General features: G+C 48.6%; 1 protein-coding gene across 1 annotated transcript in view; it reads right to left on the bottom strand.

The window, feature by feature from the left end:
• The window catches only part of DAPK1 (death associated protein kinase 1), a 177,236-nt gene that overhangs the window by 51,008 nt on the left and 105,140 nt on the right, over positions 1-21,088 (bottom strand). The window contains exon 4 of the mRNA XM_037036143.1: positions 1,024-1,162. Within this exon, the coding sequence (XP_036892038.1) occupies positions 1,024-1,162 (139 nt within the window). The remainder of the gene's footprint in view (positions 1-1,023; positions 1,163-21,088) is intronic.

Below are 21,088 nucleotides of genomic sequence, written 5' to 3'. Positions count from 1 at the left end.
CAAGGTGTCTTATCAAGGTGGGAGTGATGGAGCGTCATCCCTTTAGAAAACGGGGGGGAAAAGTAGCACTTGGAGTCTTCCAACTAAAGCAGGAGGGAGGGAGGGTGTTTATCCACCATCTCCCCATCCTCCACTGCTAAGAGCTGCTTCTGTGGGCATCTACTCTTGGGCATTACCCATTCCCAGGGCAGAGAGCTGTGGGTATTTGCAACATCAGTCTGTGGGTGTGTATAAGTGAGCATTGGGGGGACCCAGATGGGGTCCTAACAGCTTCACTACAATAAATATGAATGAAATCCTCCTCTAAAGTCCTATCCTAGCTCCAGTGATCTGAATCATTCCCTTGGCCATTGATCACACACTGCTTTGTGACAGTTTTTTTCACTGCCTTGGATTGTACCTTGAGTCTTAACATAGTTCCTTCTTATTGCTCATGGGTGCCTTACCTTCCCAAAGAGACCAAAACCGCTGTGATGGCTGAGAGTATGACATTTTCTTCCATAATGCCCTGCCTCTAGCCAGGCATGACCCCACTTAGCCAGATTTGAAGTTTGGCTTGATTGACTGCGGGTGACAGAGTCTGGCCCATGAGGCTTTGCATCAAGAGGAAGAGCAGAAATCAAGGCACCATCTATCTTATATGCCCTGCAGCCACAGGGGGATAGGGGCTGAGAAGACAGCGGGCACACCAGGCTGACAATGTCCCCAGTGGGCACTCCAGGCTGACAATGTCCCATCACCACCAGCAGCTCCCTTGCTTAAAAGACCGTGCTGGTAAGACCCCCAGGTGTTTCCTCAGGGATTCTTGAATGTAATTGTTCATTTAAACCTCTGTTCCACAAAAAACTTAGGAGTCATGCAGGAGGCATGCATAATACACTTGCTAATTTACACAGGTAATTCCATTTGTTAAACCCACAGGAATGACACAAGTATCTCTTTGAAATGCCTCAAACTGTCTTAGCAAACAGCCAATGCTGTGGTTTCCATCAGCTTCTATCTGGCTAACACTCAGCAACGTACCTTAAGATCAAAGTGGGCGATCTGAAGGGAGTGCAGGTAGTAAACACCATTAAGAATTTGTTTGAGAAATTCGGTTGCTTCCTCTTCAGTCAAAGATTCCTTTTCAGCTAAGAAGTCAAACAGCTCACCTCCTGCAACACTGGAAACCAAGAAGCCGAGGTTATTGATGCCAATTCTGTTTCTTACTGATCTGTTCTCTTGTAGACTGTTGGCACATTCACACTTCTGGCCAGAGAATAGCATTAGCACAGAGTCAGAGCTCTCCGTGCTTCTCATCACTGGATGAGAAATCTGCATTCAGGTGTATCTATGCTTGAAAGCACCTGGGTACCACTTTCCCAGTGGTGCTATGTTCACAAGTGAGGAGAGGAAGCAGAGACGTGCTGGGGGAAAATCAATGTGTTCTTAAAACATTTTAATTAAACATATTTGGAGGTGAAGTCTTAAGTCACTAGGAAACAAAACTACAAGCCAACTTTGTATAAAATTTATTAAAAATGCATCTCCCTAGCTCAGTCAGAGAGTACCTGGAAAGTTCATATTCTGTATGTTAGCCAACTTTTTAAAGCCTCAAATCATAATATATAGCCTGAAAAGGATTTTTCTTTTGTATTTGCTTATATGCAAATCCCTATATATTTATAAAATCATAGCTAGTAATTAATTTAACAGATACCTTAACTAGTAAGAAAAAAATTACACGAAATTGCAATGCACAGCTCAGCCCCCCTGGCCAGACTGCGAGTGCCTGGAGGCCAGAGGTGGCCCCCAGCCGTCCACCACCTCCTCACACAGCGCCAGCCACATGGCAAGAGCTCCAGACACTTTTATCAAGAGGATAAATGAACAGACTCCCCTGATTAATGGCAAATAACTAGGGAACTTTTAATAAGACTTTTTATAAGTTAATGTTTATTGTTTAACCATACATTCACAACATAATAATTAACTGCAATTATGCACATAACTGCTGTGTTCATTATCTTTCTTTCGGCAAGACAGTTCCATAAACATTATACCTACATCTACAACTGGCGCGCATGAGATTAAACAATAAAGACCAAAAAAAAAGCGTGCTGTTTTCTTAAAGAAAAGTTTCAGATTCCTCCTCATCACCCTCCAAGTCAGTGTCTTCCTTAACCTGGTCCAGGGTCCAGGGGGTCAGAACTGCTTGGGCTGTTTTAACAATGCAGATTTGAGGCCTCACTTCCAAGCTGCTGCCTGAGAATTTCTAAGGGTGGGGATGAGGAAACGCAGCATTTTTAAACAGACGTCCCAGGTGACTGATAGCGCACTAAAACCCGAGGACCCTATTTCAGCCTTAATTGCCTGCCTCTGCAGCAAGGCCTCCCTCTGACATTTAACTTTGGGATAGTTTACCCAGAGGGTCACGTGACCCCTCCACCCCTGGGGCCCACACAGAGGGCTCTGGCAGATCTTCGATGTGCCCCAGCCGGAGCCAGCCAGTTAGGTCAGGAGCCCCGCTGGGCAGCACAGGCCCGCAGTTGGTGATGCTCCTGGGGCAGTGACCTTCCTGTCTGCCGGCTCCCTTCTCCACAGTGCGTGCACCCTGAGCTGGCTCCCACACAATCCCATGAACCCTCTGCTTCTCACTTTTCTATGTTCTTACTCCTCTTACAACCAACAATAATGAAGACGGAAACCTTCAGCTGTAGGAAACAAGAAGGAGGAAACATGGGAAACTGTCACCCGACCAACACTGAGGCAGATGACGCTGTAGCGTCTGTTTGCTTCTGTGCTTCCTGGAGCTGGCGGCCAGCACTCAGGGTGACCACAGCTCTGTGGGCCCCCAGCTGGCACACGGGCTCAAATCTTAATTCTGCAGCCAGACGGTTAGTCCTTCTCTCGGAGCCTCATTTTTCTCACCACACAGGAATAATAGGAGCTATTAGTTTCAGGGTTTTGAGGACTAAAGATGATATACACAGTACAACCGGCAGACAGGTCCGGCAGGAGGCAGCGGCCCAGCAGTGGAACTGGTGCTGTAACGAAGGGAGGAAGCTGCCTTTCCTGTAGAGAGCCAGGCTCCTACCCAGGGCAGGCTCCGATGGGAAAGGCCTGTCCTGCTTCTCCCCTCTCGGTACTGAAGTCCACTGGTGTGGCTGGACCGCTGCACTCCCGTGAGGGGCTTCTCCTGCGACTCTGGTGCCCAGTCCCAGCTTCACCCTCTCTGCCCTGCCTCCAGGGCCTTCCGCACGCTCCCTCGCCCACAGAACGCTGGTTTCCTGACATGGAAAAACAACTGGGGTTTGGCTGCCTGGAGTTGGGGAGGCTCTGAGGGCACCCAAACAGCTTGGTTCAGTGTGGAGGCCCAGGTCTTTCCTAGGAACCCCACGGCTGCCCCAGGTCTGGCCTTTGCTTCTCTGTCTTGGCTGACGTGGCCACCTCTTATTCAGTCTTCTTGTGCTGAGCAACTCGACTCCAACGGTGCTGCCTGACCACAGAAGTGAGACCCAGAAACAAGCCTGGAGTCCCCAAGGGAGGGACCCGCCTGCAAAGTGGCAGTGCCTGACCAAGACTGAGAGAAAGAAGGCCCGGGTCATCTCTGGTTTTCTCCATCTCCCCTGATCTCAAGTCCTGTTCAAATCTCACGTCGTTCACGACGAGGTCGACATCATCTCTTGTCCAGGACGCCAAATCATTCAGCTAGACGTCAGGAGGTTTAGGGGAGCCCCCACCCCCACTGGGCCCGGACCCACCCCTGGTTTCCTGCTGTCCTAGCTGCCTGTGCACCCCCCCTTCACATCAGTACAAGGAGGCAGATGATTCAGCCATGAGCCTCTACTTATAAAATCTTTAGACTCGTTAATCAAAGTAACAGAAAGTAAGTGATTTTAACTAGGGTTTGGGGAGCATGACAAGCACCATCAGACAATTTACCCCTACTTGAGGGGTAGGGGTACCCCCAACCCCTGAGACGGAGCCACCCCTCCATCTCAGAAGGTAAAGAGCGACTTGCGGGTTTTTTCCACACCGGCAGTTTCACGCGCATGCTCAGAACCAGAACGCAAGCACCTACACGGCGGTGCTGCTGCCGAAGAGCCAAACTGTGTCAACAAGAGGATCGGGTGAACCGCGGCACTGCCTTTCCCTCTTGGTTCCAGATTTTACATTTTGTTTAAGAGAAGGAGGATTGATGGAGAGAGAGAGAGAGAGAGAGAGAGAGAGATGAGCAATCTGTGCAGCAAATTTAGAAAGTAAGTCTAACCTCCTTTATTAGGTCTTTGAGTCAGAGCGTTTTAAATTATAGCATTATCATGGAAATTATGTGAAATGAATGCTAATAAGCACTGGTTGTTTTTGCCAAGAGAGCTGGAAAATATGAAGTTTCCCTCTCCTCCCATTCCTTTCCCTCCCACCGATGCCTCCCCTAAGAGCTAGCGTAACAGACTGTAATTAGCACACGTTACAGCTTTAAAAACAAAGTGGGCCTTCGGAGTGACAGGAGAGGAATTACCACGGGGTTCCAATGTCTAAAATAAAACACTATTTGGGGGTTCCTAACTCTTGCTAGGAATTGTGCAAGACATAACGCGACTTGATTCTGAACCGGGTCTGGTCATAATCGAAACTTCAGGAGATTCTGGGCCACAAACCACACGTGAGGAGCCATTTCAAGGCAAACGTTATGCCTCGGGGTTGGGCTGAATTTCCCACCGGGTGTCACAGAACAAGCACCCGTGGTTGGTACATTGGGGGCCAGTGGAACAATTCAGGAACTCCCAGGGCACGCCCTCGTGCGGACCCTGGCCTGCTGTGACGCCGAACCTCGGGTGACATGGTGAGAAGACTGGATGGGCCTCCAGTCTTCCAACGGGCCTCCCAACCCCAGCTCTGGCCTCAGGTTGTCGGTGACTGAAAAGAAGTTACGGATCTCGTCACTGTGCTGGACAATGCTATCTGAATAATAAAACGGTTGAACGACTGGGTAAAGTGGCTTTCGACTGGGTAAAGTGTCTTTCTAAATAACCTTAGTGTACACGACAATAATTGGGAGAATATGGTAAAAATGCAATTTTTTAGAACCCACTTACTGGGGTGCAGACTCAGCAGGTGGGGCCCCAGGACCTGCACTTTAACCAGTCACTCAGGTGATCCCGACGCGGATGGACCACACTGAGAGAAGATGATCTCTCAGGTGTGACAACTTCAGGTCCATAAGCCCCTGTGTGGATGTGGCAGATTTATTCCTATGCTCCCACCAAACTGACTTTCCCCCTCCCGCATGCAGAGCTCATCTGCACACCCCAGCTCCCTGGAATCCAGAACTAGCTCTAGCCAGTGGAAGGTGAACCAAGATGACGTGGGCCACCTCCAGGCCTGGCTCCTGAAACATCCCGCACAATCCTCTCCTCTCTCTCTCCTCTCTCTTTGGTCACCTGAACACAGGCGACCCAGCAGAGGCCCCCAAGGGGCACCAGGGGAGAGCAGAGACATTAGATTGAAGACTGTGGATCCCTGAGTCACTGTCTGAGGGACAGCCACCCACCCTGTAACATCCGAATGGGACTCTGAGCAAGTGAGAAATAAATGCCCTCATGTTAAGCCACTGAGATTTTTGTGGTTGCATTCCATCTGCTCTAAATACAAATTTAATCACAAGTAATAATGCAATACACTTTCAAAATTAAAGTTAAAGGAGAGTAACCAATGCAAAGCACAGAGCACACTAACTGTTTTCTATTGCTGTATAACAGATTTAGTAGCTTTAAACATGACATTTTTTTAACCTCTTAAGGTTCCTGTGGATCAAGAATCCAGGAAGGATTGGCTAGGCAGCTCTGGCTCAGGGTCCGCCCTGGGGGCACCACCAGACAGTGGCTGAATTTGAACCCGCAGGACTGCTGGAGCACCTGGGAGTGGTCTGAGCATCTCCCTCCGGGGAGTCTCAGGCCTCCACGTGGTCTCCATCTGGACTAGGTGGGCTTCCTCCCAGCATGGCCAACTGAAGACAAGTGGACTGTGTACACAGCAGCCCATGGCTCCAAGGCGAGTGTTCCCTCAAGCAGGGCAGAAGCTGCCTCAGAAGTCACACCGTTCCCCAAGCAAGTCCTAACCCATCCGGAGTCAAGGAAAGAGGAATGAGGGGTCTCCAGGGTCTAGACTCATGGGAAGGCCCGGTGATGGTGCCGCAGCCACCTTTGGAAAATGTCCTTCCGCCTACGACAGATGAACTGAAATTCCCTACCTCACTTTATCCCGAATGTCTATTTTATAAGGGTAGGTGTGGGTAGGTGCGGGTAGTTACACTAGTCTGCTAGAGCTGCACTAGCAAAGCGGGAGGCTTCGAACAACAAATTCATCGTCTCCGGGTCCTGGACGTCTGCAGTCCAGGTGTCAGCAGGGTCAGACTCCCTCTGAAGCCCAGAGGGGAATCTTCCTCGCTTCTTCCTCACTTTTGGCGGGTGCTGGCAACCTCTTGCTTTCCTTGGATGCAAACGCATCACTCCAAGGCCCCGCCTTCATGCAGACTCATCCCCGTGTCTCTTTACTTGGTCCTCCCTCGGTGCACGTCTGCGTCTGCGCTAATTTCCCCTTTTTATAAGGACATCAGTGAGACTGAATGAGGACCCACCCTAGCGGCCTCGTTTTAATCTGATTACATCTGGTAAGACTGTTTTCAAACAAGGTCACATTCTGATGTACTGGGGCTAGGGCTTCAACCTATTATTTTTTTTTTCAGGGGGCGGGACATAATTCAACCCATAACAGGTAGTAACTACTCATAGGATGCACACAAAATGTTACAGGATGGCTAAAGCAACTCAGGAAGAGGAAACAAGAAAGGGGAAAGACAGTTACAATTTGCTAGTGTTTTTGTTAGTCTTGACTTCAGGTTCCCCTCTGAAGGAAGGGTTTGTTCATGCACTGTCTAAAAACTTTTAAATTCAGGTCAGAAAAGTGTGGGTGACAAATGCATATCTGCTATAGTCCTGAAGTGATTCCCTCAGTCCTTTGAGATGATTCTTTTATTCACTCATGCATTCATTCATTATTTACTTTTAATCCTTATCTGGGGATATTTTCTCATTGCCTTTAGAGAGAGGAGAAAGGAGAGAGGAAGGGAGAAAGAGAAACACTGATGTGAGAGAGAAGCATCAATTGGTCGCCTCCTGTATGTGTCCACGCACATGCCCTGGGTATCTAACGTGCCTGGTCTGGGGATTGAACCCACACCTGTGCCTGAACCTTGACTGAGAATAAAACCCGCAACCTTTCAATTACAGGATGACACCCCAACCGACTGAGCCACACCAGCTGGGGCACTGATTCTTCTTTTAAACATAACTCTCCTGGCGGCTGTGATGTGAGGTGTGAGCAGAAGGACGTGCCCACAACTCCTGGGCTCTGCCTCTGAATAAACCCAAACTTGAAACTCAGTGTTCCATCGTCCACATTGTGTGTTGACAATTCTATCTTGTTAATCTTGGGGAAGTCCTGAAGGGTTTTCTTACATCCTCACCTCCCCCATTCTAATTTAAATTCCTTGGGTAACTGAGGACTTGGAGGAATGTAAAACTGAAGCTGAGGACTGTAAAGGGAAAGAGGGGGCCTAACTCCCTCCCTTTCACATTTGTGAAACTGATGTGACTTTGAGGTCCGGAAGTAGGCTGGGGGTTTGGGAACACTGGTCTTTGCTTATATACTGTGTTGTCCCCAAATCCCCCCAAAACTATCAAAGGAATCCCTAAGCTTAACACTCCTTTGAATCTAAAATGTCTGTAAAAATACATTTTCTATCTGTCTCACCTAAAATTCAAGTAACAACTTAAAAGGAGTTCTGGGGATTCACACGAAAACGAAAGCCTGGCACTCAACATTCATGGGGGAAGTGACCTTTCATTTTCATTTTACCCAGTGAAGTTTTGCAAAAAGCAGGCAGGAGCCTTCTGAAGGTTTCTAGAACAAAATCCCTAAGGGAAGAATATGGCTCAAAGGTTAAAAGGCGTTGGAGGCAGGCATTCTGGGTTTCAGTCTGGGCTCTGACTCAGATGGGCAGGCAGGTGAAGTGACTTTCTGAGGCACAGCTGCTTTGTCTATAGAAGGGGGGCACTAACACCTGCTGTTCATTATTATTACTCAGGGGGTGCAATGGGGAAAGGGACATGAATGGCCCAAGGTAAGTACCTTAACTTCTCTTGGCCACAGGCAACAGGGTGAGAAAACCCCTGAGGCTACTCTCTGTCTTTCTCTCTTGTCCAGATGCTAGCTGATGGCGTGAGATTCTGACGTGGCTGTCACGCTAACAATGGAATGAGGCCACACATGCTTGTGGTTATGTTATGGGCATGTGGCTAGAACAGGGGAGCAAAGGGGAACTAGACATTGAGCCTAATATGCTTCCTGCTTGTTAGCCAGGAAGCTGCAGCTTTACACCCCAGGGGCTTAGAGCATTGCTTCCCAAGGGGATGGACCTGCCTCCCCCGACCTTCCATACTGGCTTGCTGGGGGGCACTGGGGGGAAGTGCTGCTGGAGGCTCACTAGAGGCCGGCCAGTCTAACTAGGGGGTCGGGCGGGGGGGTAAACTCATCCAAAGTCCACAGAAACTTGGGAAGTTGATTGGTCATTTTGAGAAAGCATGGGGCCCATCACAAACCCAAGCTCGTAGTTATAACCCCAGAGGAACGAAGAAGCCCTCTCTCCTGCTTATGACCTGCACTCCCACAGTGCATGTACCTGTCCTCTCCATAGCCATGTGGCCATGGCCCATGGCCTCCAGGAGGGAGCTCAAATGCTGCAGCACAGCAGTTGCCTACAGCTGGACATACTCGCCAAGCCAGCCGGATGTTGGGCTGGACTGTGCTTTAATATGGAGCACAAACTCTGGGCAGTGGCCTTCATCCAGGCCCCGTTAGACAAGACTGGACTTTCTCCATGGTGAGAGATGGAGACGGGGCGTTGGGAAGTCAGGAGGGGAATCCCCTTAATTGTGCACCATCAATGAACCACACCACAGAGCCCCACCCTCCCATGAGGGTCTCAGACAATTCTCTTCCTTCGGACGTGGCAAGAACCCACTTCCACTGATAACAGTTAACAAACAGTAGGGTTTTCCTGAAATGGGTGAACATTCCTGGGGCTAAAAACCTGGGAAGTGATGGGTACCTGGACTAGAAACAGGTAAGTTAGAAGCTGGGCTGCGGCTCTGTGGGAGAGAGAACACCTCTCTCTGAACCCTTCCTTCAGTCTGGGCAGAGAGGAATCTAGATGAATCTAGAGGAATCTAGAACTACTCTGTGCTTCAGAGTGGCCAGGGAGGGTGGGGAGAAGGGTCACCCTGCGGGTGAGGGGGAAGGAAGTGCCAGCCACTCCACCCCAACAGCACCCATTTAATGTGACTCTGGTTCCCTCCTATTAAATAAAGATGTATTTAACCTGTTTCTGTCCAGTCTCAATGGTGTAATAGGAAATTAAAGAAAAAAGTGGTTTCTTGCTTAGGCAACAGTTAAGGGAACACGGAGGCCTGTGTGGACAGAGGGGATAAGGGAGAGCCCCCAGGGAAGTTCAATTTCATGGGCCCAAACAACCAGCACACCCAGAGGCTCCTTCCCCACACACGGCCCCACGGGCCAACCAGGAGGGCCTGGGCTTACCAGGTGATGGCACATTCGTCTGCTCCATTCTGGTCAGGAAAAACTGAACTCTAATTTGGTCTCTTAAAAATATTATGCAAGAATTACATAAATATACTCTCTCAAAGAAAAACAAAAATATCCATATATAAAACGAAAGTCCCTTCTGACTAGCCCCCCTCCTCCCCATCCCCAGCCCTCTCCCTCCCCAAATGCATATCCTATTATGAACATGGCGCACATCCCTTCAAATGTTGTAAGTATGTTCTGTGAACTACATGGTGCCTATGTATGGATGTTTTAATGACATAAATGGCATCAGACTATGTGCACTATTCTGCAATTTGCTCTTTCGCCTCAGCAATGCTAAAGAGCTCTTGCGTCCTACTTTTCGCCGCTGCCCGACATTCATGGGGATGTCTAGATCAGAGTTTATCCAGCCATTTATGTGTTTTCAATTTTTCACTATCACAAGCAACGAGGCAATGAGTTTTTGGTGTACCTGTGTCCGCTAAGGATGTGAGATTTTTTTTCTCAGCCTGAGGATATATAGCCCAAAACAGAGTTTCTGTGTTTTTTAATATATTTAAGGAATGTGCTGAGTCTCCAGAGACTCTTGCTTGGTATTATTATTTTGTGCTAATCCGAAGGGTAAAATAAACGAGTTACTGTTTTATCCTACATTTCCCTGCTTGGTAGCAAAACTAACACTGTTTCATAGGATTATGGGCCATTTGTATTTGAGTGGATATAAACTGTCTGCCCACAGCTTTTGTCCATTTTTCTACTGGACTGTCACTGTTTTTAATTTTAATTGATTGACAGATATTCCTGACCTCCTCTCGATACTAAGCGCTGATCTCTTCTGTATTCCAAATGTTTTCTCCCCATCTGTTACTCGCCTTTTAACTTCGCTTACAGTGATGTTTTGTTGAACAAAACTTTTACACTTGGATGCATTCAAACCTACCCATCTTTGTAGAAATTGAGATTTTCTAAACCAAACACGAGGACAATGAAATAGCAGGGGGAAATTAGCAGCTCCGTGATCCATAGTAAGGTACTTAATCTTCCTGAGCTCGTAGGCATTCAAGATGGCTGCCCGTGGGCCCAGACTGGCAAGTGGAATTTCAAAGTGTTTTTTTCCAGCACTACTGTTCCTTCCCAAACCCCGGTGCGTCTCCGGATTGGGGGCCACCTGAGGCCGGTGATTACACACTAGTGATCCCCTGAGGCTGCTGCAGAGCCAACTACATGCATTTCCTCCCGACTCCGCCTCCAGTGACATCATGTCAGAACTGGAAATTAGCCATGGTGGGATTTGTATCATAGGAACAGACAAACATTACAAAGCAGGGCTTTTCTTTTATTTTTTTAAGATTTTATTTATTTATTTTTTAGAGAGAGGAGAAGGGAGGGAGAAAGGAAGGGAGAGAAACACCGATTGGTTGACTCTTGTATGTGCCCTGACCAGGGTCCAAACCCCAAACCCAGGCACTCACCCTGTCCAGGAATCAAACTGGCGACCTTTTGCTTTGCAGAATGATACCCAACCAACTGATCCACACCAATTCAGGGCCAAATCATGGCTGTTCTTGCCTGGAGCACCACTGCTACACATTTACCAGCACATCACTGACTTGCAGTATCCTAGGCACCACCATCTGCTTGCATAACCTGCATCTGAGGGCTGCTGTTCCCACTCAGGGACAACTCTGGTGAGAAAACGACTTCCCGTGTAGACTTGAAATCCAGCTCTGGGAACACAGGTCCTGAGCCTGCCTCCCAGGACAAACCTTTTCCATCGTAGCACTTGTGGGCCATACAGTCTTTGTTGCAACTATTCAACCCTGCGACATATTCTTCTTGCTTTCTTCTTCAGCCACTTAAAAATGTGGAACTGTTTTTCCTGAAGATCTATGCAAAAACAGGCCGCAGGCTCTGGTCTACTGGCTATAGTTTGCCAAGCCTGCTCACAAACAATGTGAGTCACAGAATACTGGCCACTCTGTGACCGACATGGTCACCCTCCCCATCTCTGAAGATGGCTGTCATATACCTCTCTGGGTCTTTTCATCTCAAGCCTAGGATTCTGCTAGGGTTGTTCTTAAAAGTCAATGCCAAACACAGGTGAAGTAATTGAGATCCATTTCTAAAACCTGCTTCACTGGACCCCTGTAGCTGTGGTGCACCCGGACATCACAGGCCCAGTTAAGGCAGAAAAAGGTATAGAAACCTGGGCTGAGGTGGGTCAGGTGCTCCGGCTGACTCAGGAACGTCACAGGATCTAGAAGCAGCAGAGCACGGGGGGCCTGTGCACGTGCCAGCTGTGGGATCTGGGCCCCAGACAGTGGCCTGGCTGATGCTGCGGGGAACAGAGATGAGCCGGCCCAGCAGAGCTCTGCCCACACTGTAGGTTCGCAATCAAAACCAAAGACTGTTGCCATGTTAAGTCACTAAGCTCTGAAGTTGTGATGCAGCAAAAGCTAATGAGATTAGGGGTCAGAACCCTATACCTCCTTGGGCTTTGGTGAAGATTAAATGTCTATAACGTGCTCGGCTCAGTGCTTGGCACACAAAACGTCCTCAGTGAATGGTAACTGTTATTCAGGAAAAATACAGCTGCTTGAATTCCCTTCCAGAGATAAGGGGGAATGTTTTACCTCCTTATCTTAGGAGGTTTGGTCCTCCGGCTGAGCTTTCTTTCTAAAGAGGCTAGTGTTTTTTTGTGGCTTCTTTATTGGATGAGATAAAATGAAAAGCACTGAGTGTAGATAGAGTATGGCATATAGTAGTTGCTCAGGAAATGTCAAAAATCTTTCCACTTTGATGCTCAGAAATTTCCACTCCCAACCCACCCTCCAGCCCACCATGTAAACACAGTTCTGCCTAACCCTTACGCCCTCCAAGAGCTAGCAACTTTATTTCAGCTCCCTTGCATCCAGGTGGACAAGGGGCCTCTATGTTGCAAGGAGGGCAGACTGTTGTAACTGACAAGGAAACTGAACAAATGGAGAGCTGGTCTACATGCTTTTAGGGTTGTGTGCTTTATGCACGAGGGACCAAACCTGTTAGGAATGCACATACAATAAGAAAAGAAAGATTCTAGCTTCACAAAAGGACCCACATTTGGAGATAAGCTGGCATCCCCCAAAGGTCCCTCGCCTCAAAAATCTGGTCTCCTGTTGTCATGAGGACTGATGAATCTTGTGAAGCTGCAATAAAGTATGGACTCCTAGGAAAAGAAGTGAAGATTGTAAAGCAATCACTTTCATTCACAGTGAAACAGCAGAATCACGACTTTCTTTGAGATGGAAACAGAATGCGGGACTGGTCATCAGAAAGTGCGTCATGAACCAGCAGGCACCGCATGACGTGGGACCAGACCGCGCTGCTCAGTTGTTAGGAAGGAGGCAGTAGTCCTGGACAAAGCCTAATAACGACAGTGTTCCAGTCCAAGTGGTCCCCCTGATGAGATTATCCACACCCCTCGCTGAATGACTGCATGTTCAAACTCAGGCCAAATGAGGGAGCTGCACTTTGCTGAGGCCGATTTTCCAACAGGAGGCTGCAGTTCTCAGCTAGACATGACACTCAGGAAAAAAATATCCCTTATTTTTTTTAAATTGAAGAGGCTTTATGTGGAATATAATGAGGCACTTACGCAATAAGCCAACAAATCAAAAACAGTTTCATTTCCCTCTTTCTCTTTCAGGGAAGAGAATCTATTTGCCCTCTACCCACTGACTAGATCAAAATAATTGCAACTCTAAAAAAATACGCTATTAGTTCAGAGCCGTGTTTTGATAGAGCCAGCTCTCTGGAGAAGAAAACCTTTATGGCTGTTTTCTTTGGGTGATCGGGGCCTGCTGCACAGGCAGTTGGGTGACAGGTCACGCCTCCATGATGTCTTATGTAGGTGGTCATCACACCTACAACAGATTGATGTGAGCCCTCCCACCCCGACTTGTAAGCATTTGCTCATTTTCTGATTCTCCACTTGCATTTGTTTCTGTATTGGATAGAGAGAGGGGACATGGGAAAGAGAAATGGATGGGGGAGGTAATATAAAAATATTCCAATGGATAAAATCAGTTTAAGGATTCCAGAGCCCTGGCCAATGTGGCTCAGTTGGTTGGATGTTTTGCCACAAAGCCAGGAGTCACTGGTTTGACTGAAAGCCAGGAGTGACTGGCCAGGGCACATGCCTGGGCTATGGGTTTGGTTTCCAGTTGGGGTGAGTGTGAGAGGTGGCCACTCAATGTTTCTCTCTCACATCGATGTTTCTCTCCCTTTTCTTCTTCCTCCCTTCCCCTCTCTTAAAAAAAAAAATCTTCCAGAAACAAAAGCAATGGAGTCCACTGATTCAGGAAGGGAAATAGGAGAAAAGTGTAAGACAGCAAGAAGGACAGCCTTTGCAGGGCAATGGCTCAATGCGTTTCCACAAAATTCCACCAGACCAAAGGCTGCCCTTAGAAAGAGGGGATAGGGCGCAAGGAAGGCAGCCAACTACAGATGCTCGGACACCCTCAGGTTTCTGGGTTAGAGTGCCGGGGGGCAGGGACCTGGAGCCACTCAGGCCTCAGTTCTAATGGGGGAGGTGGGGAGGAGGAAAGGGAGGGAAGAGAGGAAGAGCCAAAAGTACCCCGTCCTGGAGAAATTTATAAACTAATTCAGATGAGAAAAAAGCAGATGCTAGCATGCCAGAAAGGGACCCAGGGGCAGAGTGGATTCTCAGCTACCTGTGCTAGGAATGCAGGTGGATTTCAAACCTGAGGCACGAGGTGGGTCCCACATTAGTCAGCATCCTCAGGACCACAGACAGGCTTGAGCCCTTCATCTTAACAAAGATGTGGAGTCTGGAGAATGTTTAAGAAATGCCACACTGACTAGGAAGGTGTTGCCAGAGGCTGACCGTAAAGTCTGTCTTCTTTCTGGGAAGTTTTGGGAGGCCAGAAAGTGCAGGAATGCTGGGTGCAGGTGGGCCCAGAAGTGGAGCAATTCTTGGCTGGGCTGGTTTGGACAGCAAGCTCACTGGAAAGACCACACATGGCCTTCCGGGTATGGTGCCCTGGAGTTCAGTGGCTGAGCCTGCCAACTGGGTTACCAAAAATGGGGTACAGGTATGCAGAAGTACAGGAGTCCCGGCCCTCAAGTGTCTGTATGGGGCTCAGAGCTGCCTGGCTGGACCTTGACGGTGGTCACCTCCAGCCCCAAATGGCCTCACCCACTCACTCCAGTGCTCTGAACAAACGCTCACATGCAATGCGCGCTGGCGTGATGAGACAAAAGGGAAGACAGCCCTGTTGGGGGCAATGAGTGGGGGAGTGTGTGGAGGTGGAGAAGCGGCCGAGGGACAAACTGTAGGTCCGCCTTCCAATCGGCCCGCACGGAGTTCTCGGATGTAAGACGGTCCTCGTACACAGGGAAAGAAGAAACCTCACAGTGAGACTTGCCACAGCATACGCCAGGCCTCTTTTTACTTTTAAGGCTTCGATTCAAGCTTTGGAGACCCACAGCAATAATTAGGCCAATCAAAAGTGGGGCACACGGAAAAGCCAGGGAGGCCAGACATCTTTCCAACCCGGGTCATTATAACTGGCGCTAGAACAAAGGCTGAGGGAAGGAAACCAAGCCGGGACAGCCAAAGATGCAGGTTTATTCCACACTCAATCTGTCTCGTCTAGGTGGAAACAAGGGGACGCTATTATCTGGGGAAGCCCAGGGACCCACCCCTCCCACCGCTGACCGGCTTTATTCCCCTGTGCTCAAATGGCTCGGATAAAGGCTGCTGGTTGTTGTTAAGAACCAGGAAATTCTGGATGAAAGACCCCTGGCCCAACACACAGGGGCACCAGCCAACCTGAAGGATGGTGTTGCCCGTTCTTTGGCCACTCCTGAACTATGGAACCTGTAATTTAAAAGAGGCATAGAGCAGAGTGGTCCTTCCCTTGAGTTTGAGATGAATTTAACAGGAAAGGCTGGGGGAGGAAAAGATGGGAAGGTGAGAGGAGACACTCACTCAGCAGGTGGTGAGGGTCTGGGACCACTTCAGTTTTCCCTTTGGCCACTGGCAGAAGATGGGGAATAGGGCAGAGAGGGGCCAGGGAGCCGAGCACCTCCTACAAGGAAGGGAAAAGGAGGGGGAAGACACCCTGAAACTGGAAGAGGCCAAGGGCAGGAGCCACCCTCACCAGAGGCCTCTAAGAAAGATGGAGATGTGGATGGCTTTTTTTTTAAATTTAAGATTCTATTTATTTATTTTTAGAGAGGGTGGAAGGAAGGGAGAAAGTGAGGGAGGGAAACATCGATGTGAGAGAGAAACATGCTATAACAAACACGTTTCTAAAAGGTGACCAAAACACACAGAAGAAAGCGGTTCAGTCTGGGAGAGCTGGGCTAGGGCAGAGGAGTAGCAGTTCTCTAGGCAGACGAGGAATGGCCAGTCAGGCAGAGGGTGCAGCACAAACGATGGGTTGGGGGTGCCTACGAACGTGGCAAATTCTGGTCAAGATGATTCTCTGTGGGCGGAGCATGAGGGGCAGAGAGGAGAAGCGGTTGAACGGAAGGAAGGAGCTGGACACGGGTTCAAAGATCCGCCACCACCCTAGGGATCGTGGGCCTCATTCCGTAGGCAGGAGAGCCATCAGAAATAGTCTCTAAAGTTTCATTAAGGTGTAACTCATACACCCTATAACTGACTCTTTTAAAGTGTGCAATTCAATGGTTTTTACTATATTCACAGAGTTGTGCAACTATCACCACAGTCTAATTTTAGAATATTTGCATCATCCCCCAAGGAAACCTCACGCCCATTAGTGGCCACTCCCCACTCTGCACCACCACCCTGCCTGCCCTTGGGCCACTAATCTACTTCCTGTCTCTATGGAGTTGTCTGTTCTTGACAGTTCATATAAACTGAATCATAGGATGTGTGGTCTTTTGAGACTGGCTTCTTTCATTTAGCATAACGTTTTTAAGGTTCATCCACGTTGAAGTGTGTATTAACGCCTTGTTCTTTTTTTGTTGCCAGTAACAGTGTGTTGCATAGCTATACAACATCTTGTTGATGGACATTTGGGTCATTTCCACTTTTTGGCTAGTGTGAAAAATGCTGCTATAAACTTCACGTATAAGTTTTTGTGTGGACATACATTTCCGTTTCTCTGGGGTATAGTCTGATGAGTGGAAATGCTGAGTCATGTGGTAACTCTACGCTGAGTGTTTTGAGGAATGGCCAGACGGTTTTCCACGGCAGTGGATCCATTTTACATTACATTACAGTAATTACATTGCAGTGTAATGTTCTGGAGAAATGTTCCAATTTCTCCAAACCCCCCACCAAAACTTAATACTGTTCCTCTTTTTTCATTAGGACCATCCTAGTGGATGTGAAGTGATCTCAATTTGGCTTTGATTTGTAGAGACAGCTAACGATGAATGATATTAAGAATCTTTTCACATGATTATTCATCAGAGATATTTCAGCAACAGAAATGGCTATTTTGAAATAAATCTGGGGGTGAACTGGACTGAAGAGAAACTAGAGGATGTCATAATAATTCAGGGAGGAGCTAATGAGATCCCGGACCAGGGGAAAAAATGAGAATGATAATAAAGAGAGAGACTCAGGAGTTCCTTCAGACACAGAACCCATAGGACCTCATGACAGACCAGCTGAGCGGCACAGCAGGGAGTCAGGCGAGAAGGAAGAGGCAAGGGTGGTGCCACGGCTTCCAGTCTGGGTCGCCAGGAAGATGGTGATGCCACAAACCAAGCTAGAGAAGGAGAGGGGAGAAGCAGGCAGGGGAAGGGAGACCGGGAGTTCAGTTCAGGACGTAATAGGTTTGAGGTACCTGGGGGAGATCCACGTGGGTAGAGATGTTGAATAGGCAAGTGGAGAAGCAACTGTGGGGCTCCAGAGGAAGGCCTAGAGATAGAGCTGTCAGGACACCAATATACTGGGAGGTGATAATGAGCTGAGTTTCTGAGTTGCGGATATATTAAGGAATTTTGCAAATTAGGAAGCTTCAGCAGAATTCTTTCAGTGGCAAGCAGAAGGTTAAAAGGTAGCTTAAAGTGATCTATTCCTATCGTGTGCATTGGACACACGGATGCCCAGGAGCACTGAGACAACTGAGAGCCCTTCAGAGAGGGACGCAGTGCCCACGGCTAGAAGAGGCAGGATGAACACAGTTTTCCTGCTGGGCAAGTTGCCCTGGAAGGAGAGAGCTCCCACCTGCAAAAGATCCAAGGCCCCTAGCCTAAGACAACGTCTGCACTTCCTCATTCCAATAACATTTTTAAAGAAGTGAAAAATGAGGAAAACAAAAGTGTGATGCTTAAAAAATATATTCCCTTTAAAGAATCTGCGATGGGCATATGGCCTTTGAGAAAAAAGAGCATGAGATTAAAAAGATCCTAACCACCTAGTGACAAACTGTGTTCTTCAGTCCTGGAGAGAGTTCAATGCAGGGCATCAGGATGTTGGGGTTGCAACTACTTAGTCACAGCATCTGGGTGGAATGTCAAAAGGACAAAGACTAGAGGTATTTTTTAAAATTTATTTATTTTTAGAGAGGGGGAAGGGAGCAAGAAAGAGAGGGAAGGAAATATTGACTGGTTACCTCTGGGGACTGAACCCACACATGTCCTGACCCCTGACTGGGAATCGAACTGGCGAGTTTTCACTTTGCAGAGCCATGCCTAATTAACTGAGACACATGGGTCAGGGTGAGGTGTTTTCCATTTACCTCTCCAGATCCATGCCCCACCGCTCTCCACCCAGTTCTGGGTCCAGGGAGGCTGCCCATAGAGACTGAATAAATAGGTTCCTTTATCAATTGGCTTCTAGCTCGGTCTGGCCAACAAGCAGCAGCAACAAGAAAGGAGAGTGAGGTCACCTTCTTACTGTCAAGTTTGCCAAGTCCCCCTGCTGAGGGCTCAGCTCAGGTCAGACGGTTCTCTCCGTGAAGTTATCCTTTCCGGGTTCCCCAAGCCACTCCCCTTCCTACCCTACATGTCTGAGGGTGGTGGGAGCGCCTTGCTATCACTAGTCCTAGGATGCTGTTACTTGTTTTCCTACTCCAGTGTTCAAGGTTTCATTCCTTACCCTCTAGGACACTTAGTCAAGAGTTGCTGCCTAAAGCCTTGGGAGGCACATCAGCTTCACAAAGAACTTACTGGCTCTTGAGCCACTCGAGACACTTTCATCACACTGTCTTGTTCTTGCTCTGGACGGTCCACACATTCATCAAGCCAAGCAAGTATGAAGTGCTATGGGTACCAAAGTAGGACACAGTCTTGCCCCCAAAGAAGCATGTTAAGGGGGCAAATATGCACACGCAGCTGTAACCGGAGCCCTCGCCAAGCCATCCTGGACTTTATTCCCACAGGACACTAGGGCATTCTTGGCCACCTCCTAGCTTCATGGAAAGGCTAAGAATAAGGAGCAAGAACAACATGGCTGCTGAAGCAGCTCTGGAGAGAGAATCAGAAAGGACCTTGAAGTGCAGCTCACCTTTCAAAAGCTACAGAGTCTCTGCTTAGAAGCCGAGGAGGACAAATGCAGCTCAAGAACCATGGGAACATGAGAAGCACTGCCCTAGGAGGTGGAGGTCAAGGTGACTGGCAGCCCTAGATGAGGAGGGGGGTGAGTGGGGCAGGCTAGGAACACCCTCCCTACCCCAAGGTGGTCTTTTTTGTTTATAAACTCACTCCTCCTGTCCCCCCGGAAAAGTTGACAACTTAGAATATGGGCTTAGCAGAATTTTAGGATTCAAACAACAACACCAAAATTCCCTCTGCAAAAAGCTACTGTCTGAGAACTAGAATCCCCCACCCTTATGGCCAGATGGATAGGCAGAGCCTCTGACACCAGATTGCTGCACCCAGGGACTGAATGAGCTGATGTAGGGGAGGGGCCCCGCGGTGCTGGCCCAGCAGTCAGATGAAGAGCAGCTCCCCTCGCTTCACCAAGGAAGGGCTCTCCTGCCCTTTACCTACATCCTCTCGCTCAGGCTGTCTACAAAACTCCCACCAAACCGAAGTGCCTGAAAAGGAGTGAACGTTCCACCCTACGTTTCTGAAATAACCAACTCTACTCGGATTTCCCTATCACAATATCCGGGGAAAGAAGTTACTGACACTCTGTCATCAAGTGTGGGGAAGACCAGGTCCCTTAGCCTGTGTCTCACTTATACCTGATTTCATTACGGTAGCAGCACTCATGCTGCACCGGAGCCATGGCTGCATTCGTGCAGAGCCCGGGAAGTAAACTCCCATTTCAGGACGGCACGAGCACATGTGTAGTGTTGTCCCCCTAGAGCCTGAGGTTCCTCGGTGGCAAGGTAGTAACTTTGGTCACACAGAAAATAACTTACACACATGAAAAAAAGGTGGTTAAAACTAAGATGGTAAGGTAATGCTCAGGTATTTGGAAACACAAATGAACACAAAAAAAGCAATATAAGGTTGTTTTTTGGAGGTATTTCCATTTGCTTTTTCAACAGCATTTTGCAGTGGGGACGTGAGGCAGAAGGGAGCCTTTGAGGGGGCTCAAGGATGGTCGGGAGAGACTGTTAGTGACCTGCCCTGGACACTGGCCTGGTGAGGGAATCCTACCCACGACCTGTGCTCTGGTCTCTCTTCTGGGGCACCAGCTGGGGGTGAAGTCTCCCCAGCTTCCTGTACCCAAAGCCGACCTCAACCCTGAACATCTGAAGGCAGCACTGCCTAGATGTGGGACCAGGTGGCCAGCATGGAGGTGTGGGCTAAGCCTGGGCCACCAAACCAGCCGTGCTCAGCCTGGGAGGGACCTGGCTCTGGGTGTGGAGAGGCAGCAGAGCGGGGCAGGGAGCCTGTGACTGGGGCAGCCTCCACCAGGCAGAGAAGAGAGGGGCCAACAGGGAGAGGGAACAAAGCGAGAGGGGAAGCTCGAATGTTGGAGTGGTCCGCTGAAGCCACAATTCCACAAGTTCCCTCCTGGGACCTCCTCTCAAAGCACTGATTAGGGAAGAATAAGAAGATGTGTGACGTGGCTCAGAGTTTCCAAGAGGAAGTGTGAACAGTTCTTAGGGATTTCGACTCCCCCAGAGAGTCATATGGCAGAGTCTGTGGTCCCTGGGCAGGGGCCTGAGAATAGCCATGGCCAGAGCTACGGAGGTCCCTGAGGTGGGCTGGCGGCCAGTCGTGTTACCCCAGTTGACCAAACCTAATGGTTAGAGAGCTTTCTTGGAAACAAGCAAAAATGCCTTCTATTTATAACCTGTGTATACAGCCCAGAGAATGTGAGGTCAGGTACGAAATTACGACTATGTGATGGAAGCTACAGATTATGACCTCAGGTACCACGTGTGGTTTGCGTGGATGATGTACATTGTCCCAAGTTTTCTAAAATCGTTGGACATCAAATCATCCACCTAAAGGAGCAAAAATGCCCATTCAATAAACATTAAGGAAATACTTTACA

Source organism: Sturnira hondurensis, unplaced genomic scaffold, assembly GCF_014824575.4.
Source record: "Sturnira hondurensis isolate 20B ecotype Veracruz unplaced genomic scaffold, ASM1482457v3 Scaffold0022566, whole genome shotgun sequence".
NCBI lineage: Eukaryota > Metazoa > Chordata > Mammalia > Chiroptera > Phyllostomidae > Sturnira > Sturnira hondurensis.
This window is presented reverse-complemented; position numbering and strand designations above follow the sequence as displayed.